The sequence below is a fragment of the Lichenostomus cassidix genome, chromosome 9 (assembly GCF_008360975.1).
Source record: "Lichenostomus cassidix isolate B80296 chromosome 9, HeHo_3.0, whole genome shotgun sequence".
Classification (NCBI taxonomy): Eukaryota; Metazoa; Chordata; class Aves; order Passeriformes; family Meliphagidae; genus Lichenostomus; species Lichenostomus cassidix.
The window spans coordinates 23685475-23710174 of record NC_139490.1 but is presented as its reverse complement, the minus strand read 5'-3'; the positions used below and the strand labels follow the sequence as shown (position 1 = coordinate 23710174).

The window sequence follows — 24700 nt, the reverse complement described above, 5'->3', positions numbered from 1 at the left end:
GGGCTGGGGCTGCCCAGGGATGTGCTCTGGGGCTGGACTGTGCGCTGACCCCATTGGCACTTGCTGAGGCACATCAGGATGAGTCTCTGAGGATCCTACCTGTGGAGCATCCTCTGCTCCCCAGACCCAAGTCCCCTGTGCCCTGCCCTGCCCCTCACTCAGCTGCCCTCCTGTCTCCCCTCCCTCCAAAGGCTCAGCTATCAGCACCCACCTCTCTGCCCCCCACGCATCTTGGGGGGCTTATTTCCAGCAGCTGGCATCCTTTCCAAATCTCCCTCTCCCCATCTGTTGTTATCAAGCCTCCTCTCTCCTTATTTTGCTTAATTTCTGTCTTTTTCCTCTTGGTTTTCTTAGACAAGCCTGCGTCTCTACATATGCCCAAGCATTTGCTTTCAAGTGCCTAAGGCTGGTTCCTGCCGTTATCTTCTTGCAGGAGGGAGAGAGCTGCTGTTCCTTGCTTTGGGGAGAGGGACCCGAGGCAGTTATTGAGGAGTGATGCACTTACAGAAGTTTCTTTGTGGCATCCCTGAGCAGAAAATTTGTTGCTGTATCTCTTTCTTTCCAGATGACAGGGTCAAAACGTGATCAGGTTGGGTTAGTTTGGGTTGGCCTCCTGTTGTGTGTCTCTGCCTGCAGCCAGACCTTGCTCCTTGCAGGGAGAAGTGACAGCTTCTCATGGCATGATTGGCATGAGCTTGCCGTGTTGGGAGGTCTGAAATACAGATTTCAGGCTGGGAATTTCGGGAAATAAGTTCTGCTTCATTTTGGACAGTTCAGAAAGGTTTTTTTCTGGAAGAGGCTTCAATCCTCTCAGGAAGGGTGGTTGGTTGGCAAGACAGCATCAGCTGGTGTGAGATGAAGGCTATTCTCGCCTAAATAACTTACTTTTCCTTGCTGTTGGAAGGATGCCAGCCCATCCTTCACTCCTCTGAGGCACAACTTATCCTGCCGCAGGCATCATCTCTGGCCAGGTTTGCCCAGGAGGGTGTGGGGAGCCTGGGACAGCAGCGAGTCCTCCCTGCCTGGATCGCACGAGTGCCATCCCAGATGGATGCGCTGCTCGGCGCGGGGAAGCTGGTGCATTCTAATTGCTGGCATCTTTACTTGTTACGAGTGTAATTGTGAGTAGACGTTTGTTTTTGTATTGATAATTAGGGACTGGAACAGATGGTGAAGGCTTAGTTTAAAGTAATGTGTCCATTAAAGAAAATCTACTGTATACAGCTGAAGATTCTTCACTCCAAGAGAGCTCAGCTCTCGGTAGCAGAGCTCCTCTCTCCCTAATGAAGGCTTGGGCCGTCACAGCCTGGCCAGCAGAGCTTCAGGTCACAGAGACTTCTCCCAGGGAGAGTGCTGAGCTGCCTCTTGGCAGAGCATCCCTGGGCACCTGCTGGTGCCCACGTGCAGGTGGGGAGGTGTGGAAGGAAATGCAGGAGGAGCGGTGCCTGGGGCAGGTGAGGGGATGGCAGTGTCTCGGGCATGGAGCCTGGCAGGGTGGGACTGCCTGACCCAGGTGACAGGTGACATGGTTCACCTGACGCGGCCAATGATGTCACGCTGGATGTCCGAGGTGCAGGGGGATGATGTACCGTGGGGGTTTAATTAATACCCTTTGCCAATTAATGAGGACTGGTCCTCACAGAAGGGCGAGGCAGGTGGGAGGAGAGGTGTGAGGAGTCCATGTGGCTTGTCTACTCATTAAGGCTGCTCAGGCACTGATCTGCACTAATCCCCTCGTTAGCAGCATTCCCTGCCTGTCCTCCTTTGCCTGCTCCCAAGTGATGGATGGGTTGGGGGGTGATGCCTGTGTCCCCCTGCCTGTAGGGATATTTTGCTGATGTGGGTGCTGGGATCTCTGTCTTGTCCCCCATTTCTCTGCGAGGACTTGTGATCTGCAAACCCTCTCCTGCTGAAGGAGGGTGCTCAGCAGCCTTAACCCTGAGCAGCCTGGCCATAAATGCCCCACCAAGGTCATGGTGTCACTTTTACATCCCAGAAAATGAAGTAAAATCCAAGGTTTCCTCCAAGAGGAAATAGGAGAGGTCAATAGGAAGTTGCTGAGCTGTGTCCTTCTGATGCCAGTGCCTCTGCAGTCACAGGGTTGGGTGAACTCAGCAGGAATGTGAACTGGAAGGGGGTATTTAACCGTCTTTGTGTATTTAACAAAAAACTCCCAAATTAACCATTTTGCCAGTTTATGGATCTTCTTGTCTATGGCAGTGTCCTTGGGAGATAGGACAGGACATGAGCAGGAGATGGTCTATAGGGAGTCAGGCTTTCAGCCCTCTTTTCCCTTTGCTTTGCAAATTGCTTTGGAAACATGGAGCTGTGGAAGTGCAAGTGTTGTCCATAAAAATGGGGATTTGTTATCTAGTGTACAACAAGCCAATAATGACACACTTGAGGGAGACATTGATTATTTATTTCAGAGTTGCCCAAGCCTGGGTGCTCGGTGGTGTTGAAGCATCGCAGCTATCAAAACTTTTTACTGTTCATACATTCTAGCAATCAAAGGAATAAGTGTTCACTGGCTACAATGTTCTCTTATTAAATAGTATCCTATCTGCTATTGGTATGCTCAGTCTTTCTCTTCTTTTGGGTCGATGGTTTTTTGGGTCAGTGGTCGTGATCTGCCCCTGCTGAAACTGCCTTTTACCCAGTCAGAGCTGATTGCAGCACAATTGCTGAGTTGGTTTTATTAGTTTCTTCTTTATCATGGCAGTTCTGCCAGATGTCCTTGTGGCCTGTAAATTCTGCATTCTCTGTGCCCACTCCCAGTGGCACCTCTCTCTTCCCAAGCATTGCCATCCTCCCCCTAGGACTGAGATTGTTGAAACATGTGGAGCCCTGAACCTTAGCAAGGCTGTTCTACCAATAAGGAATCACTTTCCAACACCTGGACATCAGTTAGAGCTTGTGAGCTGCTGTTTCACAAGGTTAAATCCCCTTTCTTATTGATTAGGCTTGAAAGTTACAGAGATCAAATATTAACTAACATCCTTCCTTAGGAAAATTTTACTTATTCCACATTCTGCAACACAAGCTCTGTATCTGCAGTGGAAACCTTGTGAGTGTGACCTCCCTGGCCACATGCTGCAGAATCCCCTTAGGACTCCAGAAACATCCAAAGTGAAAGCTTCTCTGTGGTTCCTTTCCATTTATTAATTTATTGTTAATTAGTTTATTTATTTAGTTATTTTGAAGTCTTCTTCATCATTGCTGCTGTGCCTTCCTGCTTTTCTTCCAGAATATCAAGCCTTTGGGGAGGAAAACAAGAGGAGGGAAGGGGTGACTTTTGGGAGGGGTCCTGGTGAATGTCACCTCGGAGCAGAACTGGTCCTCGTGTGCTGCTGTCCCACAGGGCAGCTGTGCTTTATCAAAAGTACATTCCTCTGTCAAAGCCCAGGAAAGGAAGCTGCAAGTGTGTGGAACAGGAAGGGAGATGATGGAGTGAAAAGCCTTTCTGAATAAACCCTTGCAAGAAGTGCCCTTCCTGTAACGGAGCCCGTCCTTATTTATCCCAGAGGGTGGATGAGCCATCTCAGGTCTCAGCCTGGCCATGCTCCCCGTGTCTCCCTGTTCTCCCCTACCTCAGTTTCCCTTGTGCGGCATAAGGACACCCTGTTTGCACTGGGGGAGAACACCAAGTGTTTTTTAGGGGCTCTCAGAGCATCCCTCCCCATGCAGCCCATTGGCAGTGGGAGATGTTTGCATGGTCTGTTGCTTTCACCTCCACATCCATTTATGCCTGTACACATCTGCTTGCTCATTTTGAGGGCTGTTGCAAGGATTAATGGATATTTAATTAGGGGCTGGCCTGTTTTGAAGGGAAGGAAGGCTTGGAGGTGGTGTGAAGGTGAAGGGTGGTTGGAGTAGAAACTTGTTGGAGGTCTGGAGCACAAGTCCTCAGCCCGATTTTGACAAGTGCCTACAGTGGGAGTGACAGGACAAAGGGGAATGGCTTTCCACTGCCAGAGGGCAGGGTTAGACGGGATATTGGGAAGAAATCTTTCCCTGTGGTGGGTGATGAGGCACAGGTTGCTCAGAGAAGCTGTGGGTGCCCCTGGATCTCTGGAATTGGATTGGCTGATGGGGCTTGGATCACTCTGGAATAGTAGAAGAGTGGCAGGGGTGGAAGTGGATTAGCTTTAATGTCCCTTCCAATCCAAACCATTCCTGCATTCCATGATTCAAGCTGGAGAGGAATTGCAGCTGGGATACCTCATTTTTAGCGGCCAAATGGAAAATGACCAAAACTATAAAGTGGTGTGTGACAGCGTGAAGGTCACCATGCTTTTCTGTTTCCCATATGGAACAGGAGCAAAACGTCTCCTCTCCAAGGGCACTGTGAGTAGGAACAGCCTGGCACCGTGCAAAGCAGGGGGGCTGTGGGCTTTGAACCCCCCTGGCAGTGCCACTGCAGCATCCTGGGGGGAGTTCGGGGTGTTTTGCCAGCTCCCAGCCCCTTTTCACTCCATCCCTGGCCATTGCCTTGCTCTCCGTGCCGCGGGGGCTGCGCTCACCCCTGGGAGGGATTTCAGGAGCGTTTATCACTCGTGTCAGGGTGGGGAGTTCCTGGTCACGCTTCTCCAGCTTCACATCCCGGAGCGGCCGGCAAAGGGAGGGGTTGGAAGATTAATCGGAGTGTTGTTTCCCGCTCGTGATTGCTGGAGCAGGCGCGGAGAGATTAAAAGCAGCAGCCCGGCGGCAGCACAGATTCCTGGGCTGATTTTTATTTCCTGACCTTTATGTCTCTGGTCGCACCCCTTTTCCTGGCACTGCTGTGAGTACCTGAGACCATGAAGGAAAGGGGAGTGATGGGGGATGCTCAACTCTGCCAGCTGCCAGCGGCACATCTCCTCCTCCTGTTTGGTTGGGACACAGGAATTGAGGCAATTAATCTGCATGTCTGCTTGCTGCAAACAAATAAATAAAACCTGGAGGGTTTTCCCCATCTGTTTCTTTATGGTGTTGCTCTCACTATTATTCTTGTTGTGTTTTGTTTTTTTTTAGTCGAAAAGCAGGGAATGATGTGACTCTGTGAAATACAGCATCCGCTGTGACTAGCACAGGTCCTTCTTGTGAGAACATTTTGCTGTGCTTTATAAACAAAGATAAAGTTTGGATGTTTTTGCAAACAGGGTCTCAAGAATTGGGCAGTTCAGGCCTGGCCAGTTAGGCCTAGGGGGAGATTTTTGACTGACCAATCTGGGTGACCTGTGAAAAGTCTATATATATGGAAAGCAAAATAAAAACTTCCTTCTTTTCTTGCCTGAGAACCTGGGTTTCTACTTCTCTGCTAGCGGCTCAGCAGCGACAATCCTTTAATTTTTAATATTTTTTTTATGTTGGTGATAGTATTTTCCTTTCCTGGGCATGCAAGAGTCAGCGCTGGCAATGTGGGCAGGGTTCAGGCTGTGACTCCTTGCAAAGAGTCTTGTCCTGCACCATTTGCTCTGGAGCAAAGCTGCCCTGATTCCATTAGGTGTGTTAGGGCAGCTGCTGTTGGTTCCTGAGCTCTCCAAGGTGCGTGCTCCGGGAAAGCAGCTGAGTGTTTTCCCATGTCTCTGTGCTCATAATGTAATGGAAAACTTAGGGAATAACTAGTTTACTTTCCTTTTCTTCTGTTTCCTCAGAAACTTTGATGGATACGCGGACGGCGACGGCCGAGCTGGGCTGGACTGCCAACCCACCTTCAGGGGTAAGTTCCACTTGTCCAGCTGACCCTTACATGGTCTTGGGGGGGTTCATGCTTTTAACCCCACTATTTATGGGGGTAAAATGCTGGTGAGAAGGTGGGGGAGTCACACTGGGTGCCGCGGTGCCCCATAGGGCTGGTGTGGAGTGCCAGGGCATTGCTGTCCGGCTGATCCAGGCTGAGCATCCCTTCCCCAAGCCAATCCTGAGGCCTTGGTGATGATGGAGCTTGTGTCCATCTCCATGCTCTCTTTTCCTCTTTCTGTCCTCCTTCCTGGTGAAGGGTTCAGCCCCCTCACTGCTCTCCACTCCCCTGCTCGTGCCTTCCTCTCACCATGCCAAAAGGCTTGTAATTAGAAAACATTAGCAGGCTCCAAACAGCTTTCATACCTGGAACATCATCCATAATTGCACTCTGCAGTGCTCTTCCTTGGCTATTAATGTCACTTTTATGAAGTAATGAGGAACCAAACACCCTGAGGCACTTAAAACATCTTTTTTATATAATATGAGCCTTTGAGGAATGGAAGCATAAAATAACCTGACTCACATTCTCCTGGCAAAAAAAGTGAGAGATGGAGCTGTGGATGGGAAGGGATGAGACCTGATGGATGGGCACCACAGTGGGACTGGCAGGTCAAGTGCAGCAGCAGGGCCTGTCCCTGGGGACTCTAGGATGTGGCACCAAAGGGGAAAGGATGCCAGGCTGTCTTTGTTAGGGTGTCACTGGCTTGGCCAAGTCTTCAAAAGAAATTATTTTGCATACCATCACCAAACCTGGGTCACACCTGCAGCAGGCATGAAATGTCAGAGCCCCTTGAATTGGAGCATTTTGCTACTGAATTGCTTTGGAAAATTTCTGGGCCCAGATAAATCACTGGAAAAATGCAGGAGGGGCACGTGCAGGTGATGGAGATGGGATATAAATAGCTGCCTGCAGCTGCTGTCACTGAAAGCCTGTGCAAGACAGGCAGGGAGCTTGTGTTGTAAGGCGTGGTGGTCTCACCCTCTGCAGAGCAGCAGAGTGAAGCCCTCCCCAGCCCCATCCCTGCATCCCACTGTGTGCATCCTTCTTGTCCCTCTGTGTATCCCTGCAGCCATCCAATTCTTGCTCCTCCGAGAGTTCCTGGTGAGGCTTCTGCTTTACAGGAGTGTGTATTAAATCTTCCACAGAGTATTTAAAATGCCATGTCTTTTATCTAAAATCATATAATCACGGAATCCTTTAGGTTGGAAAAACCCTCTCAGACCATTGAGTACAACCATTCCCCAGTACTGCCAAGGCCACCATTGACCCATGTCCCCAAGGGCCACATCCACATGGCTTTGAAATCCCTTCAGGGATGGGGACTCCACCACAATGTCCCTCTTGTCATGAGGGGCCCAGAGCTGACCCCAGGACTGAAGGTGGTACCCAGCACAGGGGATGGTCACTGCCCTGGTCCTGCTGGTCACACTATTCCTGACAGGAGGAGAGGCTCCTGGCTGCTGCTGGGTGTCAGCTCCTTCTCCCAGGCCCCTCTCATCTCTCTCAGGGCTGGAGGCACAGGGGTTTGATCAGCCACCTCTCTTGACCCTGTGGGTTGCCACTGGCATTGGCTCTGTGCAGGCTCTGGGGCCCTTTGGTGGGGCATCTCCCCATGGTGTGCTGAGCTCCCAGAGAGGCTGTTCACCCCAGCTCACAGATCTGCCCCAGGGCTCAGGGGACAGGCGATGCTCATGCCAGCCAGGTCACAGGGGCTGTGGACCCCCAGGACAGGCTGTGGCAGGATGTGGGTTCTCCTTCTGCTCTCCCTGATGGACGTGCTTTAAATCTTAGTGGAGACAGAGAACAACATTGACTTAATCGCAAGCTCTCTGTGAATTATTTAGTAGCATCTCATCAAAATGATGCATTTGTCACTGTTAGAGCACTGGTGGCAGCAGCTGCTGGCACTATGGGTCCTTCCAGCCACAGGCACCTGCTGCTCCCAGTGCCCAGTAACAGGAGTGCTCGACCCAAAGGATGCACGAGACAGTGGCAGGATCTAGCCCTGGACCCTATGGAGGGTTTTCCAAGGGGCATTTCATGTTCCTGAATGCAGGAAACCTTGAAGTGCAGCAGAGTCTGCTGGCAGGTTTTGGCTTTGAGTTTTGAGGCTCTGAGGTTTTTGAAGATGAAGAGGAGGAGTCCCTCAGTGCAGACAGCAGAGCCATGGGATTGGTGCTAGTGCTGGAGGAGAGCTCGTTGTGTGGCCTTAATTGGAGGGAGAGCGGTAAGGCAAAACCCAGGTGGGAGCAGCAAACAACAGCAAACCCCTTGGTTGGGGAGGAATATGCAGCTCCTGCCCTGGAAAGGTGGCTGGTATTGAAGGGGCACTGAATCCCCCGCCTTGTGCACAGGGGAGAGGGGGTTTTGCAGCACTTGCACAGCATGAGATGAGAAGGAAGAGCACTGGGCTGAATGAGGGAAGCTTTATTGTTGGTTTGGTTACCATGGCTTAACAGCAATTTGCAACCTTGAGCTCTGATCTTGGTTTCAGTGTAGCAGGACTGAGTAGGTGGGCCTGGCAGTGAATGCTCCGCTGCGCATGTTGGCAGCGTGAGGAGGACTCTGCTTTGAAAACAAAACAAAAACCTGTGTTTTATTACATCAAGCCTGTGGCTTACATACAGGAGGGAAGCTTGGGGACAAGTTGAGAAATGCAGCTGTTCAATGGAGAAGGGAAGAGGGAAAAAAATCTGTGAGACTTCAGGGTTGGTTGTGGTGCGTCAGCTCGTCAGGACTCAGTGCAGGGCAATGTGACAACATCACCCATTGTGCCCCATGTAAACACAGGCGAGAGCACTGCTGCAGCATCGCTCCTGGAAATTATCCCTGATACTGAGGGAGCTGCTTAAAGATTGCCATATGAATAATGCTGTTATGAGGAGACTGTAAACATGGATTAGTTAAAATGAATGGATTATGAGGTTGTAAATCTGTCTGTAGGACTCTAATGCCATCATAGACTATTCACAGTTTGCCGCTGTCCCTTAATTGAAATTGTAGCCTGGATTATATTAATGCCCTTCTATAAATCGAATTGCGAATCTATATTCCCTCTCTCCACAGCAGTAATGTTTTATTTAGTTGGTTTTCTTTGCCAGGGGAAATGATCCCGTTGTGCTAAAAGCGCGGGGTCAGGCTCACTCTCCGGCCCACGTGCTGGCTTGGGCTATAATGAAGCTGTAGTCTCGTGCTGCCTTGCCTCCTGCCTTCAGGTGCCTGGGCCATCTTTCTGCCCATTTTAACATCCTCTCAGGGTAGCTAAGGCAGTTGCCCACGTGGAAAAGATGTTTTAACATCAGCTGGGACAATGGGGAGAGGCATGGAAGGGGAATAGGGTGGGTGATTTCTGCTGGTGCTGGCCTGATTGGTGTTCCTGAATGTGCATCACATTTTGTGTCCATAACCACACTCCTTGCCCCCTTTGGAGCTTTGGGATTGTCCTCCCAGCCCTGCCCTGTGCAGGGCGAATGACCATCTCTGGTCCCTCTTCCTCCCTCTCACCACCTCTCCCTTCTCCTTTCTGCAGTGGGAAGAAGTCAGTGGCTACGACGAGAACCTCAACACCATCCGTACATACCAGGTGTGCAACGTCTTCGAGCCCAACCAGAACAACTGGCTCCTCACCACCTTCATCAACCGGCGCGGGGCTCACCGCATCTACACCGAGATGCGCTTCACCGTGCGCGACTGCAGCAGCCTCCCCAACGTCCCCGGCTCCTGCAAGGAGACCTTCAACCTCTACTACTACGAGACAGACTCTGTCATTGCCACCAAGAAGTCTGCCTTCTGGACGGAGGCACCCTACCTCAAAGTGGACACCATCGCTGCTGACGAGAGCTTCTCCCAGGTGGACTTTGGGGGCCGGCTTATGAAGGTGAACACGGAAGTGAGAAGTTTCGGGCCCCTGACCCGCAATGGCTTTTACCTGGCTTTCCAGGACTACGGGGCTTGCATGTCTCTGCTGTCTGTCAGGGTCTTCTTCAAGAAGTGCCCCAGTGTGGTGCAGAACTTTGCCATCTTCCCAGAGACGATGACGGGCGCGGAGAGCACGTCTCTGGTGACTGCACGTGGCACCTGCATCCCCAACGCCGAGGAGGTGGATGTGCCCATCAAACTGTACTGCAATGGTGACGGCGAGTGGATGGTGCCCATTGGCCGCTGCACCTGCAAGGCTGGCTATGAACCCGAGAACAACGTGGCCTGCAAAGGTAAGGCTGGATTCGGGCAGCAAGCCCTTTGTGTTGGTTTTAGGACAAAATGTTTGTCACCAAACAAACAGTGGGCAGTACCTCCCCTGATGTGGTTTTGCTCCAAGGAGCAGACAGGAATTTGGGAGCAGTGGTCAGCCTGCGTGCTCTGTGTGCTCTGGGCAGTGGCCAGGCTTGGTGAGCAGCGTGGCGAGGGTGGGGGTGGCAGTGCCAGTGCTGCCACCACCCTGCTGGAAGCCACCTCTGTGATGTGGTGCCTTCAAAGTTCCACGCTCACCAGGTGGGCTCTTTCATGTGCCTCGTTATTTCCCTGGCAGAGCTGGGCAGCTGCCGTCGGGCCCAACTGCAGCAGGGCTGCTCTGATTCTCGGCGTTAATTGGAATTGTTGTGCTGGTTTTTGGGTTCCCCCGGCCACGCTGCTGGCGTGCTGCTGCCTGCTGGAGTCCTGCAGTGTGAGGTTATAAATATGGAAACAGTGCTCGCTGCTTTTCATCTCCTTTTGCCCTTGTTGTGAATATTTCCCAAATACCATTGGAGGGCTATTTTTTTTCTATTTGCCACCCTTCTCCTCTCCCAAATGAAGGTATTAGTTTTGCATGCTGCTTGAAAGGAGAGTAGAGGAGAGGGCTTTTTGCTCACTCTGTTTCATCAGTTCCAATGGCTTGTAGAAGGTCAGCATCACCAGGAGAAGGAGAAAGTCAAAGTGCTTTAGGGCTGGTTTTGGGGGTTGTGATGGGAAAAGGTCCGACTTAGATTCCTTGCACCTTCTCGTGCAGGTGGTGGAATGTGTGTACCACCAGGCTTGGCTGTGATGTTCCCTGGGGAGTTGCCCAAGGTGTTTCTTCTCCACCTGTAACTCTGGATGTATGAAAATGGCAAAGCTGGGATTCAAGCTGTGGAGAAGGTTGTTTGATGGTTTGTTTTAAACCTAGGTACTTGTGTAGGTTTTCACCTTGCAAAGCCTCATTCCCACCTGGCCAAGGTGGGGAATGGCGACACCTCCCTGTGCCAGGGTTCCAGCAACAGGAAACCCCCAGAATCCTTGCTCAAACAGCATTGCTGGGCTGGGGGATTCCTATGAGTTTTGTGGTTGACCCTGAGGTGGTTTTGTTCCCACCGGGAGATTCCTGTGAGGAGCTGAAGCACTCAGTTGGAGGGAGGGCTCTCTGCAAACCGAGCGTTTCTGGCGAGACGTTCCTCTGCTATTGAACCAACAGACAGAAAGCGCACATGGTTATATGGCAAAATGACATTTCTCATCATGGGAAAACAAATACTAATTTTAGCTAAACACTGCAATTGGGAAGTAATGTCACTTTGCCAGAAATGGAGGAAAACAGTGATAATGTAGAACTGTGGGTTTTGGTGGTGTTGACCTTTCTGCCAGCTGGAGGAAGGTGGGGTCTTGAGTGCTCCTGATCCCTGGGAGGAGCCTGATGCACCTTCTCAATGCTTGGGGAAGGGCAGAGGATGGAGAACAGCAGGACAGGAGAGGAATGGGAGCAAACCTGCTGAGGGTGGCTGTTAGACCCATCTGCATGGCTTTTCTTATTTCCTTTTCTTGTGCAAACTCCACAAGGGTTGTGAAGTGCTCATGCTATCAAAACTACATCAAGCAGACCCCAGGAAATATGGGATTTGTTGGGTTTTCTGTGTCCTAGTGCCTGTCTCCAGCTGTGCTTCCACTCCTCTTCAGTGCTGATCCCCAAGGAGAAACTGCTGAGCTCCTGGTGAACATTTTGCCTTTGCATGGGGAGTGTACTTTGTATTCAGATTCCTTGAGGCGAAGATTAGGGATTCTGGCAGCTCCAAGGGAGCAGAAATATCCTTTATAGATTGACTGGCAGCTTGTAGGATCCTGAAAGGCACCGGCGTATGCTGTGGGTGCAGGGCAAGCGGGTGTTAAATGGCACCAGGCATGTCTGTGATGACAGCAATGTGCTGTTTGATGATTCCATGGGTGCTGGTAAGATGCTGTCTGTTGAGCAGAGCTCTGATCGCTCCCCATCCCAGTCCTGTGAGAATATTTTCTAGTTCCCATGTCAGGAAGACAGAGAAGAGGCTGGGATTGCACAAGACCTCTTTGTCTGAAGGTCTTGCTTAATGCTGCTGAGGAACCCAAAACCCCAATTCCCTGAAAGTTAACTAAATGCCTCCTAAAAGCTTGATCCAGGGTTAACACTAGGAATTTTGGAAAACTGACTGTGTTTGAGTAAAAATCTGACCTTGGGTTGGACTCTGGCTCCATGGGAATTCATTGGCCATCAAGCTCCTCCTTGTATCCCCACAGACCTTGGAGCTGGCAAGGGAAGACCTAAGCCCACTGCTGCCCTTCACGAAGGTTGGTGGGCAGGAGGTGGCACATTGCAAAGTTTAGAAATAAAAATTCCTTGGTTTGCTGTTTGACTTTGTTTACTCAGAAAGGGTAGTATTCCCCTGCCTGGTTTGCCTGGAAGGGAAGCTGCCAGGGTTGCACCCTGGCTTCTGGGAAGCACACGCTCCTGACATCTGCTCCAAGCCCTCATCAGCCTGAGATGAGCCACTTAACGAGCCTGTGGGAATTGTCACCAAGGAAAAAAACCAAAAAAAGAAAATCCCTCAGTATTTGTAGGCTGAGAAAATGGGCTTAATTCCTGCGTGGTGGGGAAAAAAAATAGGGTTGGATTGCTTAGCTCCCCCAGCTCCCTCTCATCCCTCGCTCCCCTGGGAAGGAGGCTGTGCCTATCACGGGGCCATTAGACCGGAGCGGGTTGGTGCTGACAGTGGAGCTCGGGGCACTCAGGGATTCATTAATCCTGGCTTTTAGCGGCACTTACAGCTCACGGGAGGCACAGGCACAACGTCATCTACATCGAGGGTACTTGGAGCCCCGAGGAGATGATCCTTGTGTTTTGGGGTCACAGGGGCAGGGGGCTGCTACCACCACCACGCCAGGATGGGTGTGGGAGAGAGTCTTTATGGGTCAGCCCCGTTATTTGTTTCCATCCCGGGCTGGTTTGGCACTGACTCCCTGGCACAGCTCTCAGCCGTACCCCAAAGCCCCGTAGACTGCCCAGCCCATCCTCTTGGGCACCCCGTGCCCGTGGGGGCGGTGGGTCAGTGCGAGATGGAGGCTCTGCCTGAATCCCAAATGAGTAATTCATGTGGTGCGAGAGAGAGCCCACGCTCTGCTCGGGCTGATATTAAATCCATTCGTCTTGCTGTGCCCCGTCCCTCAGCCCTGCTTTATGGCTTCCTCGCGTGGTCAAGGGGCAATGCATCATCGTGCCGGGGAGGAGGTGGGAGGGAAGGTGGCAGCAGGGATCGCTGGGAGGTGGGGAAGCCTTGGATGAGCACGCTGGTGGATTTCGCTTGTTCTCCTCAAGGAACATTGTTAAGCCCTTTCTCTCCTGGTGTTTGAAACCTGATGATGGCAAAGGAACCCCTCACTAGAATGTTGGCAGTTGTGTCTCTTGGCTTTCATCCCTTCTGACTCTGAGGAGTGGGCACTGTGTTGCTGTCTGTTGGAATCATGCTGGCTTTTTCTCTGACCTTCCTGGTGCTGGGCACTAACCTGGGTACGTGGAGAAGGAAAAAGTCTGGGATTGAACCAGCTTTGTGCTGAATTTCTTTGTTATACTTATAAACCCAGGAAGAAGGGGTGAGAGAGCAGTCCTGCTGCTTCCCGGCCGTGTCTCACTTTCAGTTTTCACCTCCTGGCAAATTCCTGTGCTGGCACATTCGGGAGCCTCCGATCTGCCGCTGCCAGCCTGTCTGCTACAGCAGCTGGAAATCTGAGCTAGCAGGGGGAAAAGCCAAACTAAACCCCACAAAGCAAGAGCAAAGCTGGGCTGTGTTGCCTGCAACGCAAAGGCTGCTTATCAAGCAGCCTTGCTTCCAGGCATCCCTGGCTTTCCACACAGCAGCGAGACCCCTATCCCATCTCCAGCCGGGTCTCCCCATCCTTTCTCACCTGCTGAATGATTTGTCGGGCTCTACCCAGCCTTTGCCAAAGCTCTGTGTGGGTTTATCCTGATCTCCTTCATCCCTTTGATTTCTCTGTCTCCTTGCCTTGTTTGTCCTTCCCTTCTGCCTTTTGTGTGGAGGAATGGATTTGGGAAAGGAGCAGCGGGAGGAGCACGTCCAATCTTGAATATCAAGGAGCGAGCAGCTCCATGCTGGTTCCCCTGTTATCCTTCCCTCCTGCTGAGCAGCCCTGGTGATAATTATTGCTTTCCTCTACTTATCCATCACAGAAGATTGGAAACAATGTGATTTAGAAAGTGATTTTTTAAATAATTGCAAACATTTTGCAATTAGTAGTAGAACAATTTGCTATCACTTAAAGCAAGGGAATTGTCAAGTTTTCCCAATGAAACTATGTGTTGAGAACTGGGACTTTTTAGTCTCTGGTTGTGCCCTTGTCTGCCTTTTCCCTGCTCCATGATCCAGCCTGGTGCCCCTGTATCATTTTGGGGAACCCAGCAGAGGTTTTCTTGGGTGATGAAGGTGATGTTGGTTTTGTCCCATGGGTGAGTGGCAGCAAGGGAGGTCATGGGGACACAGGACCCTGCTTCCTGTGCCTTTGGCTCTGTCTGTCCCATCCCAGTGTGCTGCAGCTCCATGCCCACCTGTCGGGGTCCCTGAGGCAGGGTGAGCACACCAGGCGTTGGCAGAGGCTACAGAAAGGCCTTTTTTTGCTTTTAAGAGTGGCTTAATTTTTAATTTTTTTCTCCAATCTGCTTGTCTATGCACTTCCCTGTGGTTGGGAATCATCTTCTTTCCAGCCTCTGTTGCTGACCTCCCTTCTCCCCACCATTCCATTATCTCACTCCAGATTACCTGGCCTAAAAGTGATCTTTATTTTAAGATTTTCTCCTCTAAAACAGGAGGGGAAAACCAAAAAGGTATCAAGAAAGTTCCTGCCCTGCCCCTCTCTCTTTCCACCTGCCCTTGGATTTGGCTTAGTGGGGCACAGGATGGGGCTGGCAGCATCCTGGTGTGGGGAGGTGCAACAGGGGCTGGAGTGCCCATGGATAAAAAAGAAACAATTTGGCTTGAAAACCATCAGCACTTCCTCAATCCCTTTCCTGGGAACCAGGGCTAGGCCAACCAGTTTGTTCCCAAGCCATTCCACCCTGATCTGCTCCCATGGACTGATGCACACTGGGTTCTCTGTCCAGCAGCTGAGTACAAGAGAGTGTCTCTGGCTGATGCTCACGATTCTTTTGGTGGTTTTCCGGTGAAATGTTTCCCTTCATGTTGGAATTGGGATTTCAAGCTTTCCTCCTGCCCAGCATGCTGCAGGGTGTGTCTGGGCAGTGTGTCAGGATGCTGGGGCTGTGTGGATCTCCTCCTCCCTGTGCATTGCTGTGCCTCTGCTCCCTGGGACTTGGGCACCGGTGAGACACTACCCCACTGACCGTCCCAAAAGCTGCTTTCAGACCCAAATCAGAGCAGCTGGGGCACCTTCCACTCTGAACAGCCACGGAGATGTCCTGGGGGTGTTTTATTCCAGGCTTAGCTGAGCCATAAACCTCTGACTGCTCAAAATGGGCCTTTTTCTCCTTTTTTTGTCTCCTTTTTTTTTTTCCTTTTGTTTTTGTTTTTTGGCACAGTACCAAGTTTCCTGCCCCTCTCCCGTCCTGCATCAGCCCAAGCTGCTCTCCCTGCTCGGGCTGTGCTGGAGAGTGGCAGCTCTTCCAGCTCCTGCCGAATCCTGGTGGTGGTGCCAGCAGGAGGGAGGGAGGGATGCTCCCCTTTGTTGGAGGGGCTTTGCCTTTGCCTGGCAGCGATCTCCCAGCTTCCACCACTGGGTGGAACAGGCAGCCCAGTTTTACCATGGCCACGCTGTGGAGGAGAAACATTGGAATAAAAAAAAAAAAAAAAGGAGGGAGAAAAAGAAAAAGAAGTGTGATTTTTCCTAAATTATGCCTTAGTGAAGGCATCCATTAACCTCCGTGATAATTTTGCAAGGAAAATGTCCAGGAAAACCTTGTTAACTTTTTTTCTAATGAGTGTGATGGGTTTTAATGAAAGTCTTAATTAGACATTATTAGCCCAAATGTGCCTCTGGTGGATTCAGACCCTTTTCCTTCCCCTGGAGCAGAGATGGAGAAGGTCCATGAGTCCTGGCTGTTGCCAGGAGGAGGCTTGGGCACCACAGCCACCACCCCCTATCCCTGTCCCTAAATCATCCCTGTGGCCCAAACCCGTCCAAATGAGAAAAAAGGGAGAAATGCAGAAAATACCACAGGCAAGGTGTGAGTGGAGGCCAGGTGAGCATTGCAGGGTTGGAATTCCCAAGTTGGACTGTCACAGCAGTGCCCTCAGAGGGATTAGGGAATGGCCCACAAGCTTCCATGTATGGCTTTGTTTTCCTGCTTATCAGTTTTTTCCCTCCTTATATTGTTCTGTGGGCTGTTTCTGTATTTCCCCTCCCTACCATGAGAACTTTTGAGTATCAATGAATAACATTGATTCCAGCCTTAAAACAGGAAGAAAAATCCTCTTTCGATTCTCCCACCCACCCAGAGGTCTTTCCTTGTGACTGTTTGCAAATGGAGGCATAAAACTGCTTCCAAACCCTTGTTCTGTTAATGACCTATTTAGGAAACTTTCTGTGGTAGCTGAAGAACCTGGGGAAATTAATTTTTTTGGGGATTTTGTGATGCAGAGCTCCATATGCATGTATCCATGAGCATCCCTGTGGCAGTTGGCTGTGAAACCCATCCATCTTTCCCAACATTATCCACTCACCCAGCCCAGGAGACCTGACTCTCACCCCGCTTCCAGCACATTGAAGGCCTTTGCTGTCCGTCCAGAGCAGGGATTGTTCTCCTGGACAATGGGAGAGCTGCAAGGAAGCGCTGGATCCGGCCCATGTCCGGCACCGCATTGTTTCACCCATGTTTGCAAACAGCTAGCACCTGGCAAACCCAGTGACTCAGCCAGGGGCTTGGAAAGCCTTTCTATAACTTTTTCCTTTTTGTTTTTTGTTGGGTTGATGTTTTTGTTTTTTGCAGTCACAAGAGAACTCCTTTGGGAACGGCTCCTCTTGCTGCAGTTTGCTTGCCAAGGGGTGGGAATCTCATGCGTGTTTGGGGCTGTGCTGCACCCTACAGCCCATGGCAAGCTCCAGGAGCCAGTGTCTCTCCCAGTGGGATGGCAATAAGCATTTAAAACATAAAAAAGGAGTTTTTTACCCTGGCTGGGGAAGGGGCTGGAACAGCAGGAGTGGCTGAAGGAGCTGGGGCGCTCAGCCTGGAGAAAAGGAAGCTCAGGGGGAACCGACTGGCTCTGCACAATTCCCTGACAGGAGGGGGCAGCTGGGGGGGGTCAGGCTCTGCTCCCAGGGAACAAGGGAAAGGACAAGAGGAAACAGCCTCAAGGTGTTTAGATTGGAAATTAGGGAAAATTTCTTCACCAAAAGGGCTGCCAAGCCCTGGAACAGGCTGCCCAGGGAGGTGATGGAATCACCATCCCTGGAAGTAAGTGTTTGAAAGCTGTGTAGATGTGGCATTTGGGGACATGGGTCAGTGGTGGCCTTGGCAGTGCTGGGTTAGTGTTTGGAGTCAATGACCTTGAAGGCTTTTCCAATGTAATGGTTCTGTGATTCTACGATAATAATAAAAGGGATTTTTCTCCCCTAAGCCATGAAATAACTCATCACCACTCCCCTGTGCAAGGCATCATTTGGAAGCTGAGTTGGGCTGCAGTTTGTCGCTGTTGAGCAGCTAGCAGAGTAAGGAAGTCAGTTCTCAGTGGCAAGAAGGAAAAGGCCTTTATTGTTTTGATTTCATCATATATATATAGAGTTTTCAAAAGTCACCCAGATTGGTCAGTCAAAAACCTCCCCCTAGGCCTGATTGGCCAGGTCTGCGCCGTCCGAGTCTTGGGACACTGTTTTTAATAACATCCAAACCTTATCTTTATTTATAAAACACAAAAGGATTTCTCATGGGAAAGACCTGTGCTAGCCACAGCAGTTGGGCTTTGCAGGTCTCCTGCAACACCTGCTTGGGGAAACAGACCTTTGTTGATGATGTTTTAGTAACTGAGAGACCCAGAGTGGTGAAAAAGCCACGGACCAGGTGGAATGAGTTGCCCTGCTTTCTCCTGGCTGTCCGAGGAGGTTTGTGTGGGTTAGATGTGCCAGCTGGGACACTGCTGAGGAAGCACAGAGCCCGCTAGGATGAGGGAAAAGTAATCAGTGCAGATACTGAGGTTTTAATTTTCTCCCATCTCCCAGCCCCGCTGTGCCCCGGACGGTGACAAATGGAGTGGTGCCATGGGTGTCAGCTCTGAGTGTGCTACAAGTGGTCATTTGTCACGCCTGGTGCCTTGGCTTGCAGAGGATGTGTGGAGAGAGGAGCAGGGCGATTAAATCAGAGCGTTGCTTGTGCTCTCCCACAGGCCTTTGGAGGAGCCATGGGAAAACCCATCTGTCTGCAGCTGATGCAGCACTCACGGCCAGAGAACCATCTTTACCTTGGCTGTGGGAGCATCAAACTGGAGTTTTGGGCACCTCAAATTAGGAATTGCTGTTCCCCCACCCTGGGATCCAGCAGCAGCCAAGAAAATGCCATTAATGGCATGGAAGGAGCTGCATCAGTTAGTTTTTGTGTTCAGCCCAGGACTCAGCTGCTTGTGTCACATTTATTGTGTGAAATGGCTTTTAGGCAGGAGAGCTGTGGGCTGCAGTAGGAGCTGGTCACCTTGGTGCTCTCAGTGTGGCTGCATCCTGCACAGCCACTGCTGGGCTCCCAGAGACAGCACCTCTGTAAGCAGAGAGCAGTTCCTGGGGTAACGCTGTCCTTGTCTTGTTCTCATCCCTTCCCTCCCTTGGGCCTCTCTGGGATGATGCTGTGGTGGGTGCAGGCAGAGCTCTGCCTCTCCTTGCTGTTCTGGGGGAGGGTTGTGGAGCTTGGGCCACAGGACTGTGTGCTGAGGTGAAGAGCTCCAGCCTCAGCTCTGCTCTCTGGACTTTGCTGTCTAAAACTCATCTGTAAAAGCAGGGGTTTCCTGGAAAATGAAATACAGGGGGAATTATGAATTGAATTTCCATCCTGGCTCAAGCAGCTTTGCCCGGTCTGCAGCCTGGAGAAGAAATTGCCCGTGAGGAGAGATACAATATTGACTTACAGATTTTTTTTTAAACTTTTTTTTAATTTTTATTTTTTCCTTTCTTATAGTATCTATTACATCCAGGCTCAACAGACCTGCCCTGGACATAGTTTTGGGATGGGTTGATGCACAGTGTGGTGCAGGGAGACCTGGCCACCTCCTGATGGGCAGGGATTGCTTTGGTGCTTATGGGTTTTGCTCTGTTGCAAAACAGGGAATTTGAAATGGTTCTGGGCATGGCAAAAAGATTCTCTGTCCATCTGGGTGCTTCCAGGGACCATCATTCTCTAGCTATACCCAAATCTCCTGGTTCTGCTGCAGGCATCTGTTTCAGCACACCAGGCAAGTGAGGGCAGCAGTGCTGGAGGAGGGTGACAGGGAGACCTGGGGTTATCACAGATCTCCTGCTCCACATCAGATCTGCTCCTGAGCTCTTAATCATGTGTTATTATGGAAGACAACTTATTCTTAGAGAGCCCAAAGTGCAAATTATGTTTCACAGCTGAGAAAAGCTTCCAGAGCTGCCTATGTACAGTAAATCCCTGCAATCTCGGGTGGCTTTGAGTTATGTGTAGCAGATGTTGAGGATGGAGGAGACTTCTCCTTTGTGCCTGCTTGTTGCTATCACCAGCACAGACACAGGTGGAAATTCCAGCAGGGAGCAGCTGTCTGGGCTCAGAGGTGGGGTCAGTGGGTGTTCTCCCACCCTGCAGCTCTGGGCATCTGTCCTGTCCCCAAGTGGGGGCACCAACACAGACAGTGCCAGAGTGTTCACACCACTTCCAGGAGGTCCTTTTCTGTCCAGGAGCTCCAGAGCAGGTTGCCTGCCCTCCCCACTGTGGCATAGGGGTGAGCAAGTGAGGGAATCATGGAAGCATGGAATGGTTTGGCTGGAAGGGGTTTTCAAAGGTCATCCTGTCCAACCACCTGCCCTGGATGGTGCTGTGTGTCCTCTCTCCTCTCTGCAGCTGGGTAGGAAGGCACCTTTCCTCCCAGGAATAGTAATTATGGCTTGTTCTGCTATAAATATTCATAGGGAAACTCTCTTAATTGCTTTTCTAATTAATTCCATGCATGGCACTCTTGGGGTGGATGAGGAATGTGCCTTGGTTGGGACGTCCTCCCATGTCAAATCCATCCTCCCATGGCAAATCTGTTCCTGGGCATAGTCCTTAAGCAGTCAGCCAAACCACAGCCCCCCAGGGCTCATCTCCAGCAGGATGGCAGTGTCCATGGTGGGGCAGTGTGACCTGAGGCACGATGTCCTGCAGTGCTGTGGCAGGGACACAGGGAAGCTGTGTCCCCATGTCCCTGCCGGCAGCTCCAGCCTGGCCCTGCGGCTGAAACTCTCCCCAGCCCCATCCTGGGGCGGCTCTTCCTTCACGATGTCAGCACTAACGAGGAACCACTTCAGACATAATTAATGAGCACTTGATGTTCTCTGGATTGAGGGGACACTGCATGGCATGAGCTGGAGAAGGAGGAAGAGGTGCTTAATTGGTTCCTGTTAGGGACAAGAGATGTTTGCTTCCCAGCCAGGAGGGGATTGTGCTTCGGGGAGCCCAGTGGCGATGACACCCCAGTCAAACGAGGGGCTGGAATTACAGAGTGACGTTGGTGGTTTCCAAAATCCCTGGTTGCAAAGGAAAGATGCATCTTTTTCAGGGCCCTTCTAACCACAGCCCCTGCCAGCAGCTCTGTAGCTGGGGGAAGAGCTTCTCGAGAGATCCTCCAGGAATTTTCCTGCCGGTTCACTTCCCTGTTGATGAGGTGGCTCGATAGCTCACGCAGGCATTGAGGGGTGAACATGGTGTGCTGGGTTAGGTGGGACGTGGAAGTATTGGCTCTTCCAGTCTGTGTCCATCGACTCTGGAGTCTCACATTGCTGCAGTTCCTGAGGGAAAAAAATATTACTCCATGGAACCTGATACCTGGAGTGGGGGTAGAGCATCTCTGGGGGTTGTGTTTTTGGGATGTAAGTCCTGGCCTGAATCTCAATCCCCCAACTGTTTTGCACCAAAGTCGTGGTGAGGTGTGTTGTGGGTGACAGATGGTGCTGAGGCACTGGCCTTGGAGCACTTCCAGGGATGGGGCAACCACAGCTTCTCTGGGAAACCTCTGCCAGGGCCTCACCACCCAAGGATTTCTTCCCAATATCCAATCTAACCCTGCCCTCTGTCCATGTAAAGCCATTCCCTCCAGGCCCTTGGAGCCCCTTTAGGCACTGGAAGCTCCTTCTTGCAGGGATGGCAGTCCCAGCAGAGGGAAGAGGCTGCAGCTGCTAAATCTGTTTTAAAAGAAGAATATAAGGAGGTTAAATAGCCTCAAATCATTGATGAGAACTTCATCCCCCTTTTATATCTTGACTCAGAATAATGAGCTGGAGCACCAGTAGCATGGTGAGGAGCAGCCTGTGCCTGGTACTGCTGTGGCCATGTGTCTGCTGCTCGCTCTGCTGTGAACCTGTGTATGTGTATGAATTGTCTGGAGTTTGATCAAATTATTCAGTTTGATCACTGGAAGTGGCTGGTTTATGACAAGGGAGTGGATCTGTGCTGAGGGAGCTGCAGTGTGGGACTGAGCAGTGAGCCTGGAGCCAAGTGGAAACTAAAACAGAACAAAACCTGAGTGGGAGGACAGTGGTTTTCAAAAGTGACCATGACAAGTGTTGGGTTTTTTCCTCCCGTTGGCTGTTTTGGAGAGCAAAGTGAGTTCCCTGCTCCGTGGCAAGCTGGCAGCCCTGTGGCACCATCTGCCCAGGGTGTGCCTGCTCTTCGCTTTGCATCCATCTGGGACAGATTTTCTCTTCAGACCTTCAAATCCTCCCAGCCATGAAAAACAGAGAGAATGAAGTCCCGGAGTGATGATTAAATGGGTGAGCATGGACCTGTTGGGAAGCTGCAGGCCATGAGCAGTCAGGCACGTGGGAGCCTGAACCAGCTGCTTCCATGCCCTGCTTGAGGCTTAAACTCCTTGTTTAGGGCCATGATGTCACCTAAACATTGGTGTGGAAGCTCCTTTGCATCCTGAGACCCTTAATTTTTCCAATCCAGCCTTCCTGGAGAAGAAAAAATTGCTTCTGGGTGATCCTTTGCTGCATTTTGCTTCCATTAAAGCAGGTGGGGCTTGTAATGTGAGCACTTCAGTCTGTGAGCACCTCGCTCCATCCCAGGGGATCAAATCCCTGGTTGATGAGGGGTGGGATTTTTGGGAGAGGTGAACAGGGATGCACTCAATCCTGTTGCCTCTAATATGCCTTGCACAGCTCCCTACCCTGTAAATACCTTTGAAATCCCACCCTGCTCAGATTCATTTCTCATCCATGAGAAGAAAAGCAGAAAAAGAACCATGAGAAAGGTAAAACCGCATTAAAATTTCCTTTCCCTCCATGAATAAACCATGGCAGGCTGGCTCTGGCTTTCATTTACATGTGTCCCAAGGTGGATCTAAGCCCATTCCTCCCGAGGTGGAGGGCTGGTTTAATTAAGAGGCTGTGTCACGCAGAGCTGGGGCCTCATTCCTCCTGCAGCGGGAAAAACAGAGCCCGTGCCTGCAGGATGCCAGCCTGGATGCTGGGAAGCTCATGTTTATCTCATGAGTTTATCTCATGAGTTTATCTCATGACTTTCTGCCTATACAGTGCTAAAAGAAGGGAACACAACAGAGCAGGTGCTGTTTGTAATTTGAATGGCCCTGAGGCAGGAGTGTCTCTGGGTGATCCAAAAAATCCAAAAATTTGTGTGTTTGGCTAGAAAATGGTGAAGTTTGCACCTAAATGAGGTTTTGGGACAAGGATCTGGGGACAAGGCTCTGCTGGGATGTCCCATTCCCATGTGGTGTGGTTTCTGGCATGGCTTGGGGACCTGTGCTGAGCTTTCTCCCTGGAAGCAGGAGGATGCTCTAGAGCTGGAATGCTTGGACTTCCCTGTTTCTCCATCTGGGTCATGCTTCTCTCCCTACACCAAGGACTGGATGCTGGGGTTTGGTGGCTGATGGGGCCTTGCAGGGCTGGGTCTCCTTTCTTGGCATGGTCAGGAAGGTGGGATGTGTGTGTTGGGTATCCCCCCACCCCTCCTGGCGTGGCAACGCTCCCAGTATGGAAACCTCTCTGGATTAATTTGTGGATGCCTGGTGGAGAGCGGCAGGGCAGAGCACCCCCCAGTGCTGCCAGCTGCCTGCTGGGCTTGCCACAGCCGTGCCAGGCTGAGATGCTCCTGGAGAAACACTTGGCTTGATGTAAAAGGGAATCAGATCATTAAAAAGTAGGAATGGGGGCAAAATCCGCACAAAACAAACTGCCAGCCCTCTCCTCCACAGAGAGGCAGGAGGGAAGGGATGACAGGAGAGCACCATGTAGGGATGCAATTAAACCTCCGGCACCACTCGCCTGCTCCCTGCTTGGATGTGTGCAGGGAGGATAACAAGGGAGATGAAAGCAGGGTGGGAAGGCAGCACCCTCATAACCCTTGGAAGGTGGGAGGTGATAGCCCCTGCCTGCGGGTGACAGCCTGCCCAGTTCTGCTGCTTCTCCCCCAACCTGCAGCCTGTGTCATCATCACATCAAAGGCATCAAAGCCCAAATGCATGGATTGGGTGGCAGCCCGGGGTCTGTGTGTGTCCCATGGGTGCCACCAGTGCACCTGGCACTGCCCTGGAGGGTGAGCGGGAGCCTGGGAAGCTGTGCCAAGTGCCTGCCCCTGTAGTCACAGCATCCTCTAAGTGACACTTTTCTGCAGCACACAATTTCATGTGGGTGTTTATTTGCCTGGATGGTGTCTCTCAGCTGAGAGTGTCTGGGAGGGTGTCCTAGCCAGTGTCTTGCTCAGGTGACAGCAGGATGGTGAGGAGAGGTTTTTAAAACACCCAGCAGTGGGACTAACCAGTTTGAAGGCTGAAAAACTGATGGTTTTTTTTCTTATTTTATTTTTTTAATGTATTTAAAGATAGATTCTGCATCGATGGTGTCTACAAAACACACAAGGGGTTTCTAGCAAGCATCTCTTCTCTTTTTTGGGGGGTTTTATCAAGAAATGGTGAGCCTCCTGCAGAAAGCACTGGGTTGAGGAGCCAGGTTTTTTTGCTTGAAGGGGGTCCTTGCATCTTTTTCCAGCAGGCTGCAAATGCAATGAGCCCCAGTTTCTCATTTTTCCTGACCTGTGCTGTCCTCAAACCATCCTGCCCATCTCCCAGGGGTGCTGGTAGGTGCTTCCACATGTCCCTTTGGAGCAAGGCTGGATGATCCAGGCTCTTTAGTGCCTTTGCACCTGCCAGTGCTCTCCACACCTCTAGTTTGCTTGAGGGCATCATCTTGTGCAGCACTGCTGCTTCTAAGGCAGCTTTTCATCACCTGCTATGCCAGAGTGCCACAGGTGTGCTTAAAGACACTGGGATTGCCTTGGAAAGGCCCTGGACCCAAAAGGGAATCCAAAACAAGCGTGAATTTGGGGATACCGGGAAAATGGGGTTAGCTTTGCTGCAGCAGGGACAGAGGGGCATGGGGAGGATGAGGCACTGCTGATTTGGGTGCTGGCAAAGGCTGGGGCAGGTCAGGGCTCTCTGAATCACTGCTGAATCTGTACTTCTTTGGAGAAGCTCCTATTTTAAAACCCAAGAAGGAAAAATGCCACTCTGCATCCCCAGGGAGCTTTAGAGCAAGTTA

General features: G+C 51.1%; 1 protein-coding gene and 1 long non-coding RNA gene across 4 annotated transcripts in view; one reads left to right on the top strand and one right to left on the bottom strand.

Moving 5' to 3' along the window:
* EPHB1 (EPH receptor B1) overlaps positions 1-24700 on the top strand; it is a 78800-nt gene that overhangs the window by 20021 nt on the left and 34079 nt on the right. For all 3 annotated transcript variants that reach the window (XM_085069950.1, XM_085069948.1, XM_085069949.1), the window contains exons 2-3: positions 5637-5701; positions 9255-9936. In XM_085069950.1, coding sequence (XP_084926076.1) covers positions 5637-5701; positions 9255-9936 — 747 coding nt within the window. The remainder of the gene's footprint in view (positions 1-5636; positions 5702-9254; positions 9937-24700) is intronic.
* Positions 8142-10442, bottom strand: LOC146433525 (uncharacterized). Its single transcript, XR_014854143.1, has 3 exons — positions 10018-10442; positions 9654-9942; positions 8142-8290 (listed from the first exon to the last, which is right to left on the bottom strand). It is a non-coding gene; the product is annotated as an uncharacterized LOC146433525 (long non-coding RNA).